Genomic DNA, 23,984 nt, shown 5'->3' on the forward strand with positions numbered 1-23,984 from the left:
TGAATTTATATGTACGGTTTATATTCAAACTCAAAATTCAATAGTCAGGATTATCAATGAAGCATTATTAAAAAAATCAATTTTATATCGTAGTAATGAGAAAATGAACGGTTCAGATCAATATAAGGATGCAATCCTGTGGTTGGAAAAAACCAGCCACCGTACGGTACTGCGGTAGGGAGCACTGTACTGTAACAAAACCCCAGTTTAAAACCTGCAGCGTTCCTCTCTTCTTGTCATCAAAGGATCTTCTTTGAGAGAGATCATCAAAGCATCTACTCTGAGAGAGAGAGAGACAGAGAGAGAGAGAGAATGGCCACATTAACAGTCCCTGACTCTCTTCCATCTCCGATCGAAGATGCTGAGAGTCTAAGGAAGGCCTTCAAAGGTTCTCTACTTCTCTGTTTCCATGCCAGGATTGTAGTTCACATCCACTTTTAAGGATGGTGGGACACATGTATGGAAAATCTGGACCGTTCAAATTGTGGGTCTCATCATGGATGATGCATAGCCCCAATATCGCATCGATCGGTTACTCGTAGCACTTCGATCATGCCAGTTGAATTTGGACCGTTAACCCATTTATTTTTAACTGTCCATCCGATACCCAATATTTGGATGGTTGTGATTGTCTGATCAGCACAATCTTTGGGCTAAGTGCAACTTAAATGGGGCCCATTATTTGAACGGTCAGGATCGACATGGCACTACTGTGTAAAAGAATGTGGTGATCGCCCCCTGTAACACATGGATTAGTGTCATCATGGGTTACCTTCAATTGAAATCACATCTTGTGTTTGTGGCGATTTTCGCAATGTTTGATGATTCTCATTGCATATATTGATTAAATGCACTTTATTTTTCTCTTTTGATGATTGTCGTTGCGTATGTTGATTATATGCAATTTATTTTTCTCGTTTTCTTCATTATTATTATTATTTTTGTAATTTTATATTAATTTGTTCTTCTCTGAATGCATGGATTAGCTTAATCATATGTCCCTGTTGATAAATTGACATCCTTGGGTGTGTTTGGATGCCACCCATTTCTCATTTTTCATTAAATCTGAAACTGGCATTCGTCGGGGAAAGCTGGTGACCAAGGTAGGCAAGGCCGGGATTGATCATCTCTTGAACACGTCTTCGTATGTCCCATGTGTTTGAAAATGTTAACCATTCATCAATTTGGCATTGAATAAATTTCACACCTATTAGATACCCGAGTGGGCCACTACTTAGGCTCAAGGCCAGCCCATTGAAAATGTATTAAATTCATTCTCAGTTGGACCCAAACACGCCCTTAGGGCCCGTATGGATGACAGTAGAAAACAATTCCAACTCATATTTGCTCAATAGGCATGATAAGAGGTATCAACGCCTGTCGTAAAAGCTTATGTGCAGTTCACATCCGGCCGTACACTAGTCCACTTGATCAATTGATGGGTGTGATTCTTTTATCAAGTGGAGGGTCACATGATGGTGCAACTAATGGACAGTTTGGATCCCAGGGTGTGCGATGCAGAGGCATGTGTGAACTCCAAACTCATTTACATAGGGGAAAAAAGTGTTAGTTTTGTTTTTCCGACGGTCTAGGCCAATTGGGAAGAAATGATTTAAATGAAAAAAGGGCATATATGCAGCTGTCCACATTAAGGGATCGTTTGGGTGCATATGGAATTGAACTCCAATTACTTGCCTAATAAAGAGAAAATAATTTTTTTAAAAAAATTTACTTACAAGTTGGAGTCGAAAGAAACAGAATTTCGATTTGATGGTTACAAGGTTATTAGGAATACTTGGAAATGTTATTGGGTTTTGTCATTTCCACTTCAAGATAATGAATGTTTGCAATTCAATTCACTTGTGAATCCAAATGTTGCCATTTGATTAATGTGCATGTGTTTTTGGGATTCGTAGAATGATTTTTATTTTTATTTTTTGTTGGGGTTAATATCTTATGCTTCTTGTGGCATTGGAGTAGTTAAGGGTGCTTGTACTTGCAACAAATATCATGAATTTTGGAATGTTTGAGCTCCTGAAGCCCCAACTAGTTGTATTTGGAAATCGAAAGCTCCAGCTAGATCCATCATTTTTGCATGGTTAGTGGGTGTGGATTGTATTTTGATGATAGATTATGATCTTGGTTAATGGGTGTTATTTGCATCCAAGGGATGCTGAAGACACTAGCCACCTGTTAATCCACTGTCTATTTGAGGCAGCAACATGGGGATGGTGCTTCAACAGTTGAAGGTGGCTCCGTTGATGCTGCATTGATTAATCAGTTAGTTGTGGCCGGAAGCATGAGATCGTTTGGAATCTCTGTTTTGTGGCTATCTTCTGGGCCATTTGGAAAGAAAAGAAAAAACCGCACTTTAGTCAATTGTCCTCAGCCACTATCTGTTGAGTTAAATGTCTCGTTTGCTGCCCTTTCCTTCATTTAAATGGATGATGTTTCTCTCTGTTGCTCAGAGATTATTGTAATGTCCTCTCCCCCCCCCCCCCCCCCCCCCCCCAAAACCATGAAATTTCATGATATTTGGGGCAACCAAACATGCCCTAAAACATAATGCTTTATACAATCCTTACGTTCTTCTGGATTCATTCATTAAGCTTGGGATTTTACTAGATGCACATGTTTGTGTTACACTTCTTTTCTTGGGAAGAAATCTTTTGCTAATTTTGATTGCTTTTTTCAGATTACTTTATTAAACATGAGTCCTGCCTTTTTTATGCTGTACTAACCTTCTCTTATTTTTGTATTTGCCTCTTTTTCTATCTAAATTGTATTATTAGACTGAAGGGATCCTCTTATTAACTCCACATCTTTCTTTTCTTGTAGTCCTTTCAAACTTCAATGCTTCTTGTTACATCAGTCTATTGAGGGTGATTTTTCTTTTGGGTTTTTTCCTCTTTTTTCTCCTCGCGATGATTTCTAATTTCTACCAATTCCATATTTCTCTCTCTACTTTTTTTTCTTCCTTTTTGGTATATCAATTCAATGCTCTGATGCCACTTTTTTTTTATTAAGCATCTTGTTTTTCTTTAATTTGCTATTTTTGTTTATATTTGAAATATAGTTCAACTAATTTCATTCTAATATTATGCTGTGGTATGACAGGGTGGGGAACAAATGAGAAGGCAGTAATTGCAGTACTAGCGCACAGAAATGCAACTCAAAGGAAGCTGATCAGGCTAGCTTATGAAGAGCTTTATGAAGAGGATCTCATCAAACGACTCGAATCCGAGCTTTCTGGTGACCTTGAGGTCTATCTTCAACAACTAGACCATATAACCTTTCACTAAATACCAATGACATGGATTTTATGCTTGTGTCGTCCATGGCATTCATTTGTGTAACGATCGAAATGGATATGATGCTATCGTTTTTGGTATACTAGTCAATTGCGCATACACAAATGCATGTGAAATATAAACATGAATAATTTTAAAGTTATTAAAGGACTTGTTAGGAAATTGATGCAGCCACTCTTCACTATCAATCCCACCTAGTGGGCCCCACTTTTCACTTGCACATGAAGACCCCTTGGTTCACATGATTGCTTATCTTTTAGCTATTTTCTTATCTATTTGTTAGTTGAGATAAATATTAGGAGTTTGAGTTCAATTAGGATTTGGGATTCCAACTTCAAAGCCAATGGAAACCTAGATGTTACTTCTAAATTGATGAATTGATATTGAATTTTTATTTTCCCTAATGACATAGATTTTATGCTTATGTGATCCATGGCATTCATTTTAGTAACTATCACAGTGAATATATTAAGCTATCATGTTAGGGATATTATGTCATAGGATGCAATTTAGTTCGGACCCACACTCGATACAGCTGATACCATCTTTCAATGATATCAGAACTCTTGTTTGGTGGGCCCCCCTTTGATGGGTGATGATGCAAAAATGCCCCAGTTGCAGAATCCTATCCACCCAATTGTTGGCCTACAAATGGATAGTTAAAATAAGAAATAGCCAACAGTCCATATGGAAGTTTCTGACTAATGGCCGCATTGTTTGATGGAGGAGATTATATGGCCATTGCTCATCCTTGGTGTGGCCCACAAAATGAACGGTCTTTAACGCTGCATCGTTGAAATTTGCAAGTCACCTGTGCAAACTTCTGGCTGAAGAAATATACACAGCTGCAGGGAGCATTAAACCATACCCAAATGAATCCACTAATTCTGTTTTAAGATACAAAGGTATTGAAAAATCATTTTACATGTGCACAGAAAGCAGTGTATAGATGGATGTTTGAATCAGCTGAGAGAGATGCCATCTTAGCTAATGTGGCAGTGAAGAACGGGACTATTGACAATCGGGTGATCATAGAAATAGCCAGTATTAGATCTCCTGATGAGCTTTTGGAAGTGAAAAGAGCTTACCACGCACGTTTCAAGCGATCCCTAGAAGAAGATGTTGCCTCGCATACAACAGGCGACTTCCGTAAGGTATGCCATTGAACAAAATACTGTGTTTTTGTGTTCATGTGCAAGTATTGTTTATTGAGAAATGCTAATACAATTCACTTCATGAATGATAGAAGAGGAGATTGACGCAAGCCGCACCACACATTCCAAAATGGCACATGTGTGAGAGCTGGCCATACATAAGGAGGGCCCACTGGAAATATGTAATCGTTAAAAAAAAAAACACCGGGCAGGTCCACTCATCGTCTATGAAACAAATGGATGGCTCGAGAAAACTGACCTGCAGTCTAGATTCAACATGAACCGCTGATGGATGGAACAACCTGATTTTCAGGCCAGGGCATTTTCACAGTGGGGCCCACCACATTGGGATGGGAACCAAGACCCATGAATCTTCTCTTGAATATGCATTTGTGCAATGTTCATCTGTAGTCACTGATGCTATTGTGGGTCTTGGTTTGTGTCACAGCTTTTGCTTTCGCTAGTGGGAACTTACAGGTACGATGGTGATGAGATTAATGGAAGGCTAGCACTATCAGAAGCCAAGATTCTCCACGATGCCATCGAAGAAAAGAACTTCAGCCATGAAGACATCATTAGAATCTTAACTACAAGAAGTAAGGCTCAGCTCAATGCAACCTTCAACCGTTACAAAGACGAGTATGACACTGCCATCACCAAGGTGGGGATATCAACACCGTGTTTGGATGTTCAACTTAAATCGAATTGAGTTTCAATAATTCAATTCAATAGAGACTAAATGAAGAAAGAGGTTCATAATTAGTAGCCTCATATTGCAACTAGTTTCATTTCAAGTCAAAGCTTGAAATGCATGTAATTGCAATAATGGTTTCGGCATTACAAACTAAAAAATGATTCAGCTCAATTGAGCATCCAAACACGCCATTAAGCTCAATTTTCAACTAGCAATCCTTCTTTTTCATCTAAATTCAATCATTTTCTTTACTTATTTCCTGATGAATAAATGAAAAATTGTATACATGGGGATGCTGTTATTAGGGTCTGGCTGGTGATTCCGATGAATTCGTGTCAGCGCTGCGAGTGATAATCAAATCCATTTGCTCCCCTCATAAATACTTTGAAAAGGTAAGAAATCAAAACACCAAGAAAAAATCATCTTAATGTCAGTTCCACCAGTGTGTATAATGCAAACCCATGACATGCCACCACATGTGCCTATTTGGCACATGTTTTGAAATCCAAACTGTCCACCACCTGGGCCCCGCCATATAGATGCCTGGATAAAAATCGGCATGATCCACTCATAAGGTAGACCAGAGCATTCACTGGAAATATATGGCCAGGAAAACTGGGACACCTTAGAACATCACCACCTTGATTTTGGACCATAGTTCCTATAAATTGGGATCCATCTGATGGACAGCTTAGGTCTTCCACATGTGTGCCATGTGGTCACATGTGGTGCCATCTAGAGGAGCTGCCTTGTACATGCCTGCATGATTAGCATGCTTCTCCATTTGCTTCTCCATTTTGTTATACTGCTATTAAAAAAAATTGAGGTTTGGATTGTTTCAGGCGCTGCGCAATGCGATAAATAAGAAGGGGACGGACGAAGATGCAATCACGCGTGTGATCGTAACACGTGCCGAGAAGGACTTGAATGAGATCAAGGAAGCGTATTACAAGAGAAACAACGTCACTCTTAATCGTGCAATAGCCAAGGACACTTCTGGGGACTACAAGGCCTTCCTCCTTGCTTTGCTTGGAGACTAAGGCTGCATTTGGAAGTTCAAACGAATTGAATTGCAATCCTTTCAATTCAATAGAGATCACATGATGAAATTCCGACACGCCCCATATTGCAACTACTATCTTTTCAAGTCCAACTTGGAATGCATTGAATTTGCAATTTGGTGTTTGGTTGTCATTATGATTTTAAATGGTCATGTCCTCTATAATGAATTCCATGACTTGCAGTTCAATTCAATTGATCATCTGAATGCACTATAAGAGCTATAGCTATATTCTTACTTATCGAAAAGTTTTCCTACTTAGTTTGTGTTCTCTTGTCTACTGTTGATTACAGGACCGTCGTATCATCTATGATTATGGTTTCTGTCGAATTCGGTGTGTGCTTTTTTCTAGTGTTTGGACCTGAATGTTTGAGTTAATCATGGTTAGATCATTATGAGTATTATTGTTGCCTATATTGAATGTGAGGTTACTATTTATTTTTTTCCCACTAGTGATTTGGGTGCTTTTGAATAAGCATGAGCCGATCCATCTGATCAACCAATGATCAATCTCCGTTGCCAAATATAGGCTCACATGATTTGATTAGGTACAAGCCAATCATGCTTATCATCTCAAGAATTAAGGCAGAGGTACATCCCATATGTACATGCATGCCTATCCATCTGATTAACCAATGATCCATCTCCACTGCCAAATATAGGCTCATACAATTTGATTAGGTCCAAGCCAATCATGCTTATCATCTCATAAATCAGGGCGGGGGGTACATCTCATATGTACATGTATCTCAATATGCATCACTCCCATTGTGCATACATGAACATTGGTCTTTGTCATGCGAGAAGCCGACCAAGACTTTAATTGATGAGTATTGGCCAGACCTCATCATGAAGGCTAATATGAATATCTTCATGCATACTTTGTCATGAAACGATCACATCTATACATATAAACTCAAACATCATAAAATCTAGGAGCACAAAAATTCACTTGGGCTGATCTGATTGGACATTCATTGGCCGACATGGGGCCGTAACACTCCATAGAGTATCAGTAATTGGGGATGAAGACTTTGTTCATCCTCAACCGGGATAGCCTCCTCTAGTGTTGTTGTCGCCGGAACAGATGAAGACTTTGCAATCAAATTATACAGACTGTTTCCCACTATGCCAAACAAATTCTGTATACAGCCCAGATTTACTAACCTAGGCCAGTGAGGATATGATTCAGCGAATAATAGAATTTAGCAACCAAACCATGGTTGAAGGATTGCTTGTTTCTTCTACTATAGACATAACAAGGGCAACAGCAAATTCAGTCCAGCTTAAAATGGCATTACCTAATATCAGATCAGCAGAGTATCACATGAGCTAAACCATTTAATCAGTGGCCTTCAATATGTATGGTCAAGATCATTTACACAAAATCAGGTCCAATCAATAATTTGCTCCATTTATTTGTTGGGGGCCCATCATGTATTTGATCCATCTATTTGTTGATGCTTATCATATATTGGCTATGATTCCAAATAATCATTTTTCTTGAGCAATTTTAACCATCCACTATGGCTTCTAAAATGGATGGGGTAGAAAATAAGGCCAAATCAGAGATGGACCATCCAATCAGTATGATTTTTGTATGATAGCCTATAGAATGTCTTATGGATTTAATGAACAATCTAGATCAATGGATTGGACTGTCTAAGTGACACAATGCAATTAGAGCACTATAACTTGCAGTGCTATGAGAGAGTTAATGGGTGTGCATGAATTGCAGTGAGAGAGTTATTGCAACCGTTGGATGGGGTGATCATTCACACACTCTGATCCAACGGCTAAAAGTGTCACCTTTCACCTGTCATTTGACGCTCCAAAGATCCACAAAACACAAACCTTACATGTGATGACTTGGGGTCCATTTTGTGGGTGTTAAGCTGTTATTAATATTTATTAGACTTTGTGCAGCTCATCATAATAACACGTATATATATTTTCCCATAAGATTATATTGAAAAAATTTCAACATTTGAATATATATATATATATGATCATTTCATGAGGACCACCTTAAATTGATCCATTAGTGAAATGTGTACCTTAGAGAAGTTACCACTATTTTTTATTTTATAAATGGTGCAGACCCAACATTAGGAATCCAGCTCTAGTTTTAGAGATGTGATTGTTGGGGTGGATAGACAAAATCATTGGCATGAAAACTGACTTCCAAGATAATGTAATAAGGTTGTAGATGGTGACCCTGCTTTTGTGTTGAATGCTACATGTTTTAATGGTTGCATGTGACTTTCTTTAAAATTATATATAATATAAGAGAAGTAAACTAGTCCATAGGACCACCAGATACACTAGTCTCAAATGTTCATTTGTCCATTCCCACTTCAATGGCTTCCACGTAAAAAATTCCACAGATTAAGAGATATGTAGACACTTGAAAATAGAAGCATGATAATTCACATCCAACCTGCGAATCATCACCATTGGAAGGTCGGAAATGCACCATGGGTCCTTCAAAGTGATATTGATAGCACAAATGGTCCTAGACACCATAAGTTATCGTTCCAAGGAGTACAATTTCTGGTAGTCCTGCATACTACCAAAATTCCCACTTTAGCACTTCATCTCTCGTGCAAAGTGAGCATAATGTACTTGTCAATAGACTTCTCATATGTTAGTTTTTCACAATTTGGATAATGGTGGTGAGTCATCCTTCTGATATGTGCTCACTGATCTGAAGCTATCCAGACCATCCAAATTGTGGGTCCCAATTTAGATGGAACACATCTCCAAAATCACACTGATCAAGAAACCATAACAATCTGAATAATGACTATCAAATGGATGGTCAAAATTTAGGCCTTTTAAGCTTTAAGCTACCTTAAAAGTCTAATATTCTTACATAAAGCTCATTCTCATTGGTTGTAACACAATCAATCTATTTAATTTATTATTAAATAACACTTGACTATAATCAACACATGTAATAGTCTATTATCAGCCCTTAGCCTAGATAAAGGAAAATTAAGTTTTTTGTTTTTTTTGGGGGGTTAGCTTTTTAGTACACACCCATGTCAGTACACACACTCCACTACTAGCCACCCCCACTAGGGATCGATACCAAGACCTCAAGTGTTGAAACGAGGTATGTCAACTCAGTCTACCATTGAGCTATGGATCTGGGTGTCAAGGAAAATTAAGTTAGGTTGGTGTCCAGAATCAAACTTCTAACACAACTTTCGTATAAATCCCAATAAGATATGATAATGATTAATTGCATCTGCTTAGACCAATTCTCATTGTTTATTAATTAAACCTACTTTAATAATTTTTTTCTATAAAACATGAGAATTGCATGGCAAGCATGCAATATCTATTTGTTTTATTTTTCACTATTAGAAGGATAAGAAGCTTTAAAGAAAGCACCAACAACATATCTCTCTCTCAATTGAGACAAGATTCAAACTATCTTGAGACGCATTTCGAAAGATCCATCAATATCTCCGTCATTTTTCAATACAGGTGAAGTGAAGAATTACCAACGGATCATGATCTAACAACCAAATGCAAATTGGTTTTGAAAGTGACCTGACTCATTTTCTACTCTGTCTGATACAATAAGCTGAAACCATTTTTCAATCAAGACTCTAATTCATTTATTTTCTCTTATTTTGATTGATTTTTACTAGAGAAAAAAAGGAGAGTGAAAATGGGCTCTATCACAATCCCCGGCTTTCTTCCTTCTCCCATTGAAGATTGTGAGAAACTTAGAAAGGCTTTCCAAGGTATTTCCATCCATCTCTTCCTCTTGTTATCTTTATACAAATGAGTCCATCATCACATTCATCAAGACCGTTCATATGGGGTGGGACAATAATAGAAATGAGATCCTACCCGTACAATCTTTAGCCTCCTTCATTTAAGTTGGATGTGGACTACTGTAGCACTTATTATCTCAAACATTTATCTGTAGTCTACCATTTACAAAAATCGTCCTTTTATTATAGTTTAAGGGAAGGGAAATTGTCAGCTGACGCTATCATCACATTAGTTCCCTCTAATGTGGCAGATCCATCGGTGCAGATCGTCTTGCGCCGATCTATTGTAGTTCTAACCAGATCGACGGTCTGGATTGTGGAATCGTGATCACCCCACATGTAAATATGGTCATATGATCAGAACCGTCCATCACTTGGGTCCAACTCTGGATTGGCCTATGATCAGATAATTGCACTGAAAGGATGATCCAGACCATTAATTTTTAGAGCTATACATATTGATGATGAGAATCATCCGATCAAGATAGCGTAGACAGTTTCGATCGTTGGATCATCTTTACATATGGGCCCTAACGAGCAAGCTCTTCCTATATAATGAACGGTGATCGGTGGGTGGTAGGGTGGGGTGTGGATAAGAAAGCAATAATTTCGATCCTGGGGCATAGGACGGCCAGTCAACGCGAGAAGATCAGTCAAACATACGAAGAGCTCTACCAAGAAAGCCTCATCGACCGTCTCAATTCCAAGATCTCTGGTGATTTCGGGGTAAGAGAGAGATTGAAGAAGCCTGACAACGTGTCACACGTGTGACTAATCCATGCCATTCATCAGTTCGGGGCCACCACGAACATTTCTAGCCAAAAAATAAGGAGGCCCATCCATCAAGTGAGCCACCATCAACTTTGAGTATACTATTCAACATCCGACTCGCCTAATGAGTGGACCACATGAGTCTTAGGTCATGGTGGTCCTCTCTGATGAATGGTCCAGATCCCGCACACGTGTGCCACAAACCGTGAAATTAGGTGTCGCAACGGGTTGGGCCGGGAAGGTCTAGGCGCGGTCCGGCCCAATACATGAGGCTCAAAGACCGAGCCCGTCTAGCCTGCATGGGCCAGAATAGTAGACCTGAGCCCAACCCGTTCTAGAATAGTAGGTGCAGACCCAGGCCCAAAAAAAGGTGGGCCCAAGCCCACTTTGATTGATGCATTTTGCTCATGGTCCACTTCAGGCAATCATAAATAGATCTGATCGGACCGAATCAGGGTCCCCATAAGCCTACGGCTGTAATGGGCTGACTTGGCCCGTTGGGTTTCAATTAGTTGGGCCATCTGATTAGTGGGCCCAACCGATGCCAATTAGTTCACATCTGTACAATTTCTGCCTTTGGTTTGATCAACGGTCAAATTCATGCTAATGAGAAGCTTTCCAATCAAAGCAGAAAGCAGTAATACTTTGGACGGTGGATCCTCCTCAAAGGGATGCCAAACTTGCAAGGGAGGCATTGAGAAAGAAGGGTGTTAAACATCTGGCGGTGATCGTCGAGATTGCATGTGCTTCGTCGCCGGCCCATCTGATTGCTGTGAGAAAGGCCTACTGCTCTCTCTTCAGATGCTCTCTAGAAGAAGACATTGCACTCTATGTATCCCAACCGTTGAGGAAGGTAGACCTGATAAACCTGTAGGGGTAGACATGGCCCATTTGTTTTGGGGCCCATGCAATTATTCATTACTCTTAGTGAATTTTAAGTAGGTGGAGGGCTCATGGGTCAGATTCTCTTGGACCATTTTGTAAAATGGGTGGACTGAGTCTGACCCAAATCAGACCATTACCAACCCTCCATCTATACTGTATTTTCAGTGACATTTTATTTAATGAGATGAATGTTGTGCAGCTGTTGGTGAGCCTGGTGGGTTCATATAGGTATGAAGGGGAAGAGGGGGATGGGAAGGTGGCCAAAGAAGAGTCAGATAAGCTACATGTTTCCATTGAAAATAAGCATTTGGAGCAGGAACATGTTATTTGGATACTAAGCACCAGGAACAAGTTCCAACTCCAAGCAACCTTCACCTGCTACAAATATGACTACAGCATATCCGTCGACGAGGTACGCACGCAATGATCAATCAGCTCAGCTGAGTCGAGTTAATGTCTAACTGAGTCACTTTGGAATTAACATCATCTAGGCCAACTCAATTTGGTCAGATTTAGAGCCAATTCAATAGAAACTAACATGTGGTAATGACTAGGTCCCAACTCTACAAGACTCGTTGAGTCATCTCACTGGCTTCGCTGACTCAACATCGTGGTGACTCAAGCCAAGTCACTCACCGGGGCAATATGTTTTTTTTTTTTTTAACAAAAAGAGGAGACAATCAGATTCAAACTCACAATAGGGGTTCCAAGGTTTTACCTAAAAACTGATTAATTGATGATATTGGCATAAAGAGCTTACTTCCTTTCTGTCTTGCCCTAAATCTAAGTTACAATCCCATCACAGAGATCTGATGAAAAATAAAAGGAAAAAAATTGGATGATATATATATATATATATATATATATATATTGCAACATATTGAAGAAAAAAAAAACAGTTGGACTAAGGGAATCTTGGATTAGATCCACTAAAACTGACAAAAAGATCTTGAAAAAGTTTCAAGGGGTTGTTTGGATGCCTATAAATGGTTACAGCTTTTACAGACCATAAGATTTACAGGTAAAATGATTGTTTATATTTGGATAGCTTGTAAAGTGCGTATGAGTGGAGAACCAATCTTTGAAAATATAATAGTTAGGTTGTAAATAAAATCACAACTTTTTGCTGGTAAATCAAATGGAGCTAAAAGTTATAAACAATCTACATTTACAAGCATTTTTCAACATCTAAACATATACAGTAAACCATTTACCTATAAATCATTTACAGGCATCCAAACACCCCCAATGCAGAATCTAGGGAATGTAAACTAAAAAAATAAAATAAAATCAAAACAAAGCAAAACAAAATAAAAGAACAAATGGTATGAAAGGTGGCCCATACAAGGGTATCTGTTATTCTCTACAACGTATTGATTAGAAGTGTTAACCTCTTCACCAACAGGACATTAAAGATAGCATCAACAGCGACTTCGCATCTCTCTTACGGATGGCAGTTTTGTGCATACATTCCCCCGAAAAATACTTCGCAGACGTGAGTCATTACATTTTCTTGAAAATCGTATTTTCTCCTCAGTACCAAGTGAGAGTTGTGGTTGTCTTCATTAGATTTCTCTTCTTAATATCATCTGTTTATTGCAAAATCAGGTTGTGAGGTCGTCTATTGTGGGTCTTGGAACAGATGAAGATTCACTCACAAGAGCTATAGTGACTCGGGCTGAAATAGACATGATGAAGATTAAAGAGTATTATTATGAGGTAAATGAGGTTAGCATCGTCGACGCTGTTATTGATGACACATCAGGAGATTACAAGGACTTCTTGGTTACCTTGCTGGGCCATGGGACGCTATGAATGATGAATTTTATCGACCAACCAATGGTTTGTGATTAAACAAGATTTGTAATTGCTGAATGTAGTAACGGGGAATGATCTTACACAGCTAGTTTGCACTGTATTACTATTCAAATTAGTTGTGTTGGACATGTGAGTGGAACATCTGTTTGGTTTGAAACTACATTTGAATTGCCATCATGCCAATAATCACACTTGCCAGAATATCGATGGCCTTTAAAATGGACAAAAAAGTCCAATTATCAAGCTCGACGGGCCATCCAACCCCACATTGGATTGCTTATGCCTCTCCCTCTAGTGGGTTTCTTGGAAAAATGATGGTGATAATAGAAATGACCGCAGTTTCAACGTTCAGGATCAATGATGAGTGTGATTTTGGAGCTGTGGCCGTTCATCATGGACCATCCAGATTGATGTTTTAGGCTCTTGATGCTTCCAAAGAAACTCAGTTGCTCGCTGACGTGGTGCAAACTAGTTGTGTAAGATCATTGCCCCTCAATAATCTTGTAATGGGTAATCTGTTTTATGTGATTTGGTTTGTTGTTTTAAGAACATCTTTCCCATGCTTGATTCTAGTAATGGGTAATCTGCTTTATGTGATTTGGTTTGTTGTTTCAAAAACTTCTTTCCCATGCTTGATTGATCCATGAATCTCTCCTTCCAACTCCTGAAATCAGACCGATAGTGCATTTTTTCTCTGTTTTTTTTTTTTTCCTTTTCACCCACACCCACACCACATGGGCACTCAAACTCGTGATCTCAGTGTTGATAGTGCTTTTTTTCTACTTCTGTTTTTTCACACACATCTATACTTCAATGGCTTTTTTTTTTTTTGCTTTCTATCACGAGCACTCAAACTCATGATCTCATTGTTGAAACGCTGCCCTTCTACCACCGAGCCAAGGAACCAGACCCAAATCAGACCATAAGCCTTAGCATTTAAGGAGCGTGCTGTGCATCAACATACTGTGCGTCCATGCTTCACCAGAGAGGTACCACGGAGATCTGAACAGTTCATTAGGACCCTACAACAGAGAAAAGCATATTTAATAATCAGGCCAAACCACCTATCATAGAGCTAGCAAAGCCCATGGGATGATGGTTCTTTTCCTGTGGGTCATTTCCCATCATTTATTTTGTGGGACACAACGAAAAGCCAACGGTGTCCAAGGTCCAGCTGCCCCAATAAGGGATTCTGGTCCAAACGGTGCCAAACCTAGTATGAAATTCGGGAAAAAAAAAAAAACACAAACAAACAAACACGCTCAAGGTACAATTTCTCTACTGGTTGGCATATGGAAAGATGGGTCCTCCTTTCTGTGATCCTGGACATTAATCTGTTATGCACCACCAAGGATGGGCAACAAACAGATCTCATCCGACAATACTACCCAAAAATCTCCCAGACTGGAAGATGCTAACCATCGAATCTCTATTTTCTGCATGAATGTGGACTGTTGGCGCATTTATAACCATGTATTTACATGCCAACAACAGAAAGGTTAAAGAGTTAACCATGCTGCGGGTCATCAGATCAATGGCTTCGATAAACCATGGGCCCCACATGTACAGATTAGGTAACAAACAGGGGTTGGACCAAATGGATGGTCCACATTCATCAATTGGATGGTCCGTGTGCCTTGTAAAACTCATTTCAGTACACCATGCAAATGAGTTGCCTAAGCTCATTGCCCCAGAGAACATTCCAACCTCTTGTTTCATCCATTCAAGACAGCCCAACAAACTTCAAAAGGATGTCTATCAATCTATTCACAAACAAAACAAACCAACCGTCAAAATGTAGCCAGATCTTTCTTGATATTAATTTCCACATTATTAAGTGCCTTTAAGAACAAGGGTAAAAGAAGACCAAAGCAAAACAAGCCGAAAGCTCCTGCATTATGGCATTAGAGGGATGTCTGTAATCTAAAGAAAAAAGGGAAGGCCGTTCTAGTATTCACGTAATTATGCACAAAAGGAGTTCATTCATTTCTTACGAGCCAATGCTGCAGCGATCCCACCAGCCAGAAGCCCCACAGCAGTTGCAGCAATGCCGATGCCGATCACACCATCTGATTTTGATATGACGTTAGCATCCACAAGTATAACTACTAAAGACCGATTGATAAAACACAAAGGGACGCATTTCATGACAGGCTGGGCCAGACTAAGCAAAAAAATCAAAACTTTCACTACACAGCCTTGCTATACCTGCAAAATCCATTCCAAACTAACCAAAGACATGAATGACATGGCTCACTGAAGGTTCAAAATATGGCTCTATACCTTTAGCAATTTTATCTTCAATCACCTTCTTGAGACTCATGGCCTGCCTCCAGTCTGGCGCAATCTGAAAAAACCAAGGTATTAAAGGTAAATGAGGCTGTATAATGTTGGCAAAAAATTTAAAATTAAATGTTCAAGAGTAAGAGTTGCATTTCTTATAAATTTCCGGGGCAAAAGAAAGAAACATGCTTATACATGTGGCATCTGTGAGCTGCTTCTGACAAGCAGATATAGATCGATACTTCTCTTTAAAGTTGAACTTCTTGTGAAACTAAGCTAAACCAATTTGTTTTAACATATAATGCTGAAAACTTGTGCAAGAAACGTGTTTTCACCAAATCACCTACATGCTTTTGAAAGAGACATTTGCAAATATTGCATTTTCATCACTGACGTTTTTCGCTGACTATTTTACTCTATAGCATAGTTCATTAGTAAAAGCAGCAGCTAAAATTAGCGGCTGAGAGAACACAAGGGCCAAAGTAATTTTTTTTTATTTTTGGCTTCCGTGAATATTTTTCATATATATATATATATATATATATATATATATATATATATATATGTTTCCGGTAGAGTGGAATGGAGGAAGAGGATTCATGTAGCTGAACCCAAATAGTTGGCTGGCAGTAGATGTGCAACATTCCTTGTCAAAGGATAAATGGGTGTGTCCATCATGTGTCAATTATTCCCCAAATTGTTCCCACCATACGCCTTAAGTAAAGGCACACTAGCACCCACCGGGTTGCTCTGTGTTTGCCATGCATGCGTTATGCTATTTAGCGCTTCAATGCACAGAGAAAGGCAAGACCTTTAGGTCCATCTTCTTTTTCAAGATTAAGCACCTTTAGTTTCTGATTTTCTCACTCAAACTAAGAGGATGTGTGTGTGTTCTTTCTTGGATTACCACCGTCCTCTCATATCCTCAACTTGCTTACCAACACTAGAAAAAGGTAGGGAATATTGTTGTGTCATAATGTTGTCAAATCACATAAAATCGCATAAACCATCAGTCTGGGCTGATTGCTTATGCCATCGCATAAGTGATCACCCAAGGTGATTTTTTTTTTTTTTTGAAAAATTAAAAAATCAGAAAAAATGGTTTTTTTTTTGAAAAAGAAGAAAAAAAATCTAAAAAATTAAGAAAAACTATGCATAGTTACTACAAGTGATTGGATTGGGTTTATTTGCCTATTACATTGTGGTTCGACTATAAGGCCATCTATATGTTGAGTTATATTATATTATATATAACAAAATTTTTTTTTTAAAAAAAATAATTAACAAGTAACACTAAGAAAGAATTAATTATTAAAAACCACAAATATAGAAATTGTATTAATAACTTGAATCTTGATGAGTTGATGCACAAAATACAAGTTACAACCTACAACTTATTACAAATTTACAATCTACAAGAAACTTGACTGTAGGCCATTATGTTATGGCATACTTTAGTATGCCATAGCATATGTGACCATGGCATAAGCAATCTGAGCGATGGTATGCGATTATGTGCATAATCGCTTATGCAATTGAATATGACAACATTGTTGTGTCATTTCTTTCTTTCTTTCTGTTTTTTGGGTGCAGGGTAGTGGGTCGTTTGGATGCCTGTAAATGGTTTCAAGTTTTAAATCATTTACAGCCTGACCTGTTTGGCTTTAAGCTGTAAATTATTTACAGGTAAATGATTGTCTGTGTTTGGAATTTTGGATAGCCTGTTAAGTTGTAAGTCCTGTAATGGAGAGCCAATCTTTCCATGGAGAGCCTGTAAATGAAATCCAAACTTTTTGCCTGTATATGAGATGGGGGTAGATGCTGTAAATAATTTACAGGCAAAAAAAGCCATCCAAACACAGCGTAAATTATTTACCTGTAAATCATTTACAACTTGGCCCATTTACGGGCATCCAAGACCCCTTAAGGAAAACATAGCTTCTTCTTATTTTCCGACTAAAGCTTTTATGGTGCTGGTGTTACCACATTGAATACATCAATGAAAGCAATTTCATTTGCTGCATCTGTGACATGGTTGTAAATGGCCTCGGACAGGTACATCAAGGGAGAGGCAGCCCCACCCAGAGTTGCTGCAGTAGTGTGCTTTGAGAAGCAGCAACAGCAGAATGTAGTTGCTGCAGTTGCTATATTTATGCCGTATTGGGAGCTACTGGTTTTGGACAACAAGCTAATCTCTGGTTCAAGCAAAAACTAAAAAATCAAAAGCAATTGAGTGAAAACTAATTTTTATGGAAAACGTCACTGCAAATGAACAATGGGAATGCCGTTGGAATCTGCAATTTTCCATTTCCTCAGAAATCCTTATTACTTTTTCTGCATCCACGTTTTGGTCCTTAACCTAACCAGAAACTAAACCGTAATCGGGATACAAATTAAAGGTAAATGGATCATAATTTTGTTAGGAGCAAAGGCACAATGATAAAAAAACAGTTAAAAAGCAAACCTCCAAACTACGCTCCACTAGTTGCCTGGCCCTTGAATAGTCTCCGCTTCTGTAGTGTCCAACTGCCAGAAGATAAAACTTCTCTCTCTTCTGCAGTGGGCTGCTCGAACTGTCCAAAGTAGCTGCCAAAACGAAGTTGCTCCATTTTAACAAGATTAACAGGGGCATACTACGGCCACAAGGGGATTAAAAAAAGGAAAAAAAGAAGAAGAAGGAGAAGAAGAAGAAGAAAAGAAACAAGAAAGTACAAGTTCTTTGACATCAGAAGCTCAAGAACGTAAATGCAAGTCAGAACATGATGTACAAAAAGGCAAGAAAATATCAGGAAACTTGAAATTGGAGCCAAGTCCGGCCAAGTATTTGATCTACCTTCGAGCATAGCTATCCCGCGCTGCACATCTTCAGGCTGTCTTGAATGAACAAGAGCCCAAGATAACCTCATGATGCTTTCATTCTTAACTTCTTCAGAGACATCACTTCCACCCTCTGCAATTTCTCTCTCACAACCCTACCGAAACATGTAGAGCTTAAATTATTTCAAACTTGAAATAGATAAGTAATAGCAACACAAAATGATCAATATATCAATGGCATCAGCCAAAATATCAGCCAATATTATTGGTCTCACCCATGGGCTATATGAAATCTCAAAGTATTCACAAAGTTTCCATGTAATGATAAATATTGTTGATACATGTCAATATATCATGATATTTGCGATATACTGCTGACATATCATCGTATTTGGGCAATATTTGCAATATTTCTGCTGAAACCAGTAAAAATCAGAAAACTATATAAAAGAAATACTTCTTGCCCTTTTTTTGGGATTCTCTTTGTACTTGTGCTTTAACAACCCCTATTAGTGTTTTTTTTTTTTTTTTTTTTTAATGATGTTAGGGTGTCCCTGCCCCATTTTGAGGCGAGACTATTCCCGACGGATGCACGCAGTTGCCCGCAGACCACGTGCATCGGGTACTCCCGGGGAGGGGAATCAAACTCTCGTCTGCGGGGAGTACACCCACGACGCTTGTCATATGCCCAAACCCCGCGTGGGTAACCCCATTTTAGTTGTTTTGCATCAAAATACAAATTTGGTGGAGAAATAGCGACCGGAGAGGGATTTCAGAGCATAATTTTGTCCGACAGAAGAATTTAGTGCCTCCTAAACAATGGAAAACTATTGTACATAGTTTTTTCTCCTGTAATGTTTCAAGTTCTCAATCATGTCTTTTACCATCTTCTGAAGTTTCACTTAAAAATTCTACCATTTTCCCAAAGTTTCCCCAATGTTTCCCTCAGACTCTGCAATATATGCAATATTTCTCAATATTTCCCAGTGATTCTGTATCCAATGGGTGTGATACATAGTGTGATAACAATACATAAATCATTGGCTACACAGAATAAATAATCATAAGCATGGGCAGTAATTGCATTTTGGGTTAGTTTGTGTCAGGACATTTTTAGAATAATTCCTAACTTTTTGTATGCTTCTGTGTATATCTTGCAAAAACTTACATGATAAACTGACATATGAGAAATATAATAGTGACACAGCTCTACGTCAACATAATGAGAAAATAAAAAAGGAATACATGCATTAAGCAGAAAATGCAAAATACAAAATATTAGATTCATAAGCTGGGCTGGACAAGTCAAAGGTCTACAATGCTTATAACAAAATGGAGAAGATAACTGTTCAACACCCACTAATTTTAAAATACTGTATCAAACATCACACACATCTGTGAAACCGAATGAAAAGAAAGAAAAGCAAGTCATTTCCTCGATTGAACCCATCATACTACCTATAGTTTCACAAAGCATGAAGTGAAGCGGCAACCAATTCAGATATGGGAGCAGGGAAGCATCTATTTCGAAATGTTAGAAAGTATTAAAAGCCAGGTTGGAGCGGGACTGCAAGTGCAAAGTGTGATTTGAAGGGGGTGCGGCACTAAGTTTAGAACTTAGAAGGATCATGCAACTAAAGATCCTGCTGCATGACTCACTCCCATACTAGGTCTTATATCTTCCATGGCATCCAGCTAAAATAAAAATGACCATAGTGCCACAAAGAGGTTGTAGATATTAAAAAGATGAGAAAGAAAGCTGTCTATCCAAAGAAATGTACACCAAAATTACAACAGAATGAGAAGGGTGACAAAGGCTACAGCGATCAGTGAAAGAATGGATTGAAGAGATGAGTCATGGAACACACACCAACATGAAATGTCTGTGAGATCCAGAGTATTGATCATGTTGTGAGCCTTGTAACCCAAACATAAGAATCATTCACTTACCAGGTGGGCCACAAACATACAACAAGCATAGCTGATTACGACTAGCTGTCCATTTTAGTTTTGTAGCCCATTTTTCTCAAATACATGGCCCACTTGATGAGTGAACTGGCCTGATTTTGGGCCAGGCATCTTATTAGCAATATGTCAACTGATCACAAGCTCAGTTAAAGGAAGAGGTTGATGACATATGCAGCTGGCTGCTGAAACTTTGCAAAGCAATCTTGCGAATTCACATTTTGAATGAGACAAGTTCCGTAGGCTGACGCGAAATAGATGGGACAAGGCTATTATAATGATGACAGTGATGGTGATTGTTACATAGTTGGATCGTTCAAAAAACTAAGTACCAGCGTCAAGTACTGAGTACTCGAATAATATGATTAGGGATCTCATGTCCTCCACAGCTTTTGAACTCTAGAACTGTTAGTGTTCGCTTTTACAGTGAATTGCAATACTTGAACCATTTTGAAGAGTACTTTAACATGATTGTTACGAGAAGTATCATTAAGAAGTCGAATACTGATAGCTGCACTGAAACAGTACAGGCCTGCTATAACAACCATCCATACAACCACTACTGCATATTTACCTTCTGAAGGATACGACACGCACCGCTTTTGTGCATCAACGGTTAAAGTGGTTGCCAGATTAATGGCAGGTTGTGCAAGGACAATTAAAAATGATGATAAGTAAAAATGGTTAAATGCAACAGTTGTTTATGAGAGCCATTCAAAGCTGTTTTTTTTTTTTTTTGAACAGTGACATTATGAGCTGATTATAACAGACGTAAGAGCTGTCGTCACAGGAATTTCTTCTGGTTTCATGTTGTTTCCAATATTTCATGACCTCACGATGGCTACAATGGCTGCTTTAACGCATCACAAGCTCACAAAAAGAGGAACAGTCACCTACAACTGGTTGTATGAAAAGCTAACATGCAACCCAGATCCTGTGCAAAAATATCATGTGCATGCAACACCTGAGCCATGCATAAGGTGGGCCAACCATGAAGATAACATGAAAAAAAAGCCAGTCCATTAATGGGCCGTTTGGATGGCTGTAAATGGTTTAAGTGGTAAATGGTAGACACCCATGGTTTCCAGGTGTAAACCCTTTACAGCATGTCCTGTTTGGCTGTAAACTGTAAATGATTGTTTGGATAGCCTGTAAATTGTTCAAGTCCAGTAAATGGAAAGCCAATCTTTCAAAACATAGCCGTTAGGCTGTAAATGGAGAGCCCATAAATGAAATCACAGTTTTTTGCTGGGAAATCTAATGGGGCTGAAAGCAGTAAATGATTTACAGGCATTTTTCAGCATCCAAACACAGACTGTAAACCATTTACCAGTAAACCATTTACAGTTAGCTCCATTTACAGGCATCCAAAGGCCACGCAACATGTGTATGTAAAGTCAAACCGTTGGCGGGTCTTATTTAAACTGACCATCGTTTTCGTGCAAGTCGACCAACCTGACTTCCAAGTTCCATCCAAGGTCATCTTCAGATTGCGGGCAGTCAGATGCCCAACAAACATATCACAATGGCACACTGGGCTAGGTCAGCATGAGAACTTCTCATGCAACTGGTTGCAGCTGTTACGAAGATGCAATGCCATTGTCAGAACCTCCATCTCTACAAATAATTAAAACCTAATTTTTCCCTTTGCAGAGAACAAATTCTCCACACAGAAAATGATAGGGTGAGAGATGGTGACATTTTGAGTTCCTGAAACCCTAACAAAGAGAACCAACCACAGCCAACAGCAACAAAACTTGTGGGCCCCACCATGAAGACACCCTCATCCCAAATCAGGACGATTCAATCACTAGGTGGCACACACCACCTATATACTGAGTCAGGCCGTCGGTTGTCCATCGATTCGAATGGTGAGGCCCCATCCGAGGAGCAGACGGACCTGATTATTGAGGTAGGTGATCATCATGGTGGGGCCCACCGTCGTAAACAATGGTCATGTGAGGGGGATTGTAGGTGATCAGTTGCATGACTGGATGAGAGGAAGATGAAAATGATGCCTGAGAAATCAATAATTCCAAAATATGAGATGGAGAGAGAGAGAGAGAGAGAGAGAGAGAGAGAGAGAGAGAGAGAGAGAGAGAGAGAGAGAGAGAGAGAGTATTTACAGCGATGATGTCGCGATCGCACCAGGGGATGTTATCTCCACTGCTGAAGAAGGAGCCCACTGACTCGAAGAACTTCCCGATCTTTGCATCCATTGATTCAACGGTCGGATGGATTCCTGCTGCCGCACCAATCGAAGGGTTTTGAGATCTCTCCCTCTCTCTCTCTCTCTCTCTCTGGAAGTCTCTTACTCTGGAAGGGGGAAAATGGTGAGGTGAGACAAATGGCTTAGCCGTTACGGTACGGAACGTCACGCTCTTATCAGCAGGAAAAAAAAGAAGAAAAAAGACGATCTCATTCTTTGGTGGACCCCACTGTTTTCTATGGTGGGGTCCACTTGAACTTTAGATCTATCTCATTCATTTTCTCAAGCCATAAAACGATCTCTCCAAATGGATGGACGGTATGGATACAACACACGCATCATGGTTTCACTGAGCTTGGTGACGTCACTTCAGTAGCGATGTGGCTACTGACCGTGTCAGTATCTAATCCCCGTCCCTTAGCAGATTAATAAAAAAATAATAATAATAAGAGAAAGACCGAGCGAATCGCGCGACCAGAGAACGAAGCGGCTACACGTGGCACACACGCTGCCGCACATGTGCGGGGGTGGGGCCCACCGAAGACATGCCTGGCCCAGAAATGGTCGATGGTAATTGGTATGTGTGTACACGTGTGACCCATAGTTTGGATGGCACATAAACAATAAGGTGGACCCCAAAAAGGTTACAGCAGTAGGCATTTCCATCCTCACCGTTTCTTGTACTGTGGCCCACTTAGAGTTTTGAAATTACCTCCATTTATTTTTGGTCTTATGGCCTAAAATGAGGTGACAAAACAGATGATCGGAGTAGATTTCTAGCAAACATCACAGTGGGCCTCACCTAGCTTCTTAAGTTGACTTTTCACCATCCACTAATCAACTTAAGTTGGACCACACCCGGTGGATAACTTCCAACCTATTAAGTGCATGTGACATCCAAACCATCGAACAGATTGGCTCAACTGCAATGATAACCTACTACAAAAATCAGCCCTATCTACTCATCAGGTAGGCCACACCATAGAAAACAATAACCAGTCATTGATAAATAGAAAACTATACGTGTGATCCACTTGGTGGATGGATATAACTGACACTTTTGCACAATGTGATCCTTGTGATAGGACCAACCTATTGGACGGATTGGATTTCAAGCATACTTGAAAGGTTAGAAGCATCCATTGGGTGGACCACAACTTATAGGTCAGCTAGTTGAACTTGAGATCCTCTATTTAAATAGTTACTGGGATGTAAATACTACATAA

The 23,984-nt window shown here is 39.3% G+C and overlaps 3 protein-coding genes across 3 annotated transcripts; 2 read left to right on the plus strand and 1 right to left on the minus strand.

Moving 5' to 3' along the window:
* The first annotated feature begins 230 nt into the window (after positions 1 to 230).
* LOC131250763 (annexin-like protein RJ4) lies at positions 231 to 6,620 on the plus strand. Its single transcript, XM_058251054.1, has 6 exons — positions 231 to 388; positions 3,118 to 3,263; positions 4,247 to 4,465; positions 4,914 to 5,126; positions 5,465 to 5,551; positions 6,002 to 6,620. The coding sequence occupies exons 1-6, from the start codon at positions 313 to 315 to the stop codon at positions 6,197 to 6,199; spliced, it is 939 nt and encodes a 312-aa protein (XP_058107037.1). The 5' UTR covers positions 231 to 312; the 3' UTR covers positions 6,200 to 6,620.
* Positions 6,621 to 9,586: 2,966 nt separating this feature from the next.
* On the plus strand, positions 9,587 to 13,644 carry LOC131250762 (annexin D3-like). The gene is made up of 7 exons (XM_058251053.1): positions 9,587 to 9,714; positions 9,882 to 9,977; positions 10,591 to 10,736; positions 11,413 to 11,634; positions 11,866 to 12,078; positions 13,072 to 13,161; positions 13,275 to 13,644. The coding sequence occupies exons 2-7, from the start codon at positions 9,902 to 9,904 to the stop codon at positions 13,479 to 13,481; spliced, it is 954 nt and encodes a 317-aa protein (XP_058107036.1). The 5' UTR covers positions 9,587 to 9,714; positions 9,882 to 9,901; the 3' UTR covers positions 13,482 to 13,644.
* A 1,630-nt stretch (positions 13,645 to 15,274) lies between these two features.
* Positions 15,275 to 22,881, minus strand: LOC131250765 (mitochondrial fission 1 protein A). The gene is made up of 5 exons (XM_058251055.1): positions 22,676 to 22,881; positions 18,601 to 18,739; positions 18,232 to 18,353; positions 15,768 to 15,831; positions 15,275 to 15,553 (listed from the first exon to the last, which is right to left on the minus strand). The coding sequence occupies exons 1-5, from the start codon at positions 22,766 to 22,768 to the stop codon at positions 15,468 to 15,470; spliced, it is 504 nt and encodes a 167-aa protein (XP_058107038.1). The 5' UTR covers positions 22,769 to 22,881; the 3' UTR covers positions 15,275 to 15,467.
* Positions 22,882 to 23,984: the final 1,103 nt, after the last annotated feature.

Source organism: Magnolia sinica, chromosome 7 (assembly GCF_029962835.1).
Source record: "Magnolia sinica isolate HGM2019 chromosome 7, MsV1, whole genome shotgun sequence".
In the NCBI taxonomy this organism is placed as follows: domain Eukaryota; kingdom Viridiplantae; phylum Streptophyta; class Magnoliopsida; order Magnoliales; family Magnoliaceae; genus Magnolia; species Magnolia sinica.

Excerpts from the sequence above, each read along its gene's own strand:
- LOC131250763 (XM_058251054.1), top strand. The coding sequence starts at position 313 with ATGGCCACATTAACAGTCCCTGACTCTCTTCCATCTCCGATCGAAGAT. Across the intron at positions 389-3,117 it reads TCTAAGGAAGGCCTTCAAAG|GGTGGGGAACAAATGAGAAG; the intron begins GTTCTCTACTTC and ends GTGGTATGACAG. Across the intron at positions 4,466-4,913 it reads CAACAGGCGACTTCCGTAAG|CTTTTGCTTTCGCTAGTGGG; the intron begins GTATGCCATTGA and ends TTTGTGTCACAG.
- LOC131250762 (XM_058251053.1), top strand. The coding sequence starts at position 9,902 with ATGGGCTCTATCACAATCCCCGGCTTTCTTCCTTCTCCCATTGAAGAT. Across the intron at positions 9,978-10,590 it reads ACTTAGAAAGGCTTTCCAAG|GGTGGGGTGTGGATAAGAAA; the intron begins GTATTTCCATCC and ends GGTGGGTGGTAG. Across the intron at positions 11,635-11,865 it reads TATCCCAACCGTTGAGGAAG|CTGTTGGTGAGCCTGGTGGG; the intron begins GTAGACCTGATA and ends AATGTTGTGCAG.
- LOC131250765 (XM_058251055.1), bottom strand. The coding sequence starts at position 22,768 with ATGGATGCAAAGATCGGGAAGTTCTTCGAGTCAGTGGGCTCCTTCTTC. Across the intron at positions 18,354-18,600 it reads CGGGATAGCTATGCTCGAAG|CTACTTTGGACAGTTCGAGC; the intron begins GTAGATCAAATA and ends TCGTTTTGGCAG. Across the intron at positions 15,554-15,767 it reads TGAAGATAAAATTGCTAAAG|ATGGTGTGATCGGCATCGGC; the intron begins GTATAGAGCCAT and ends TATCAAAATCAG.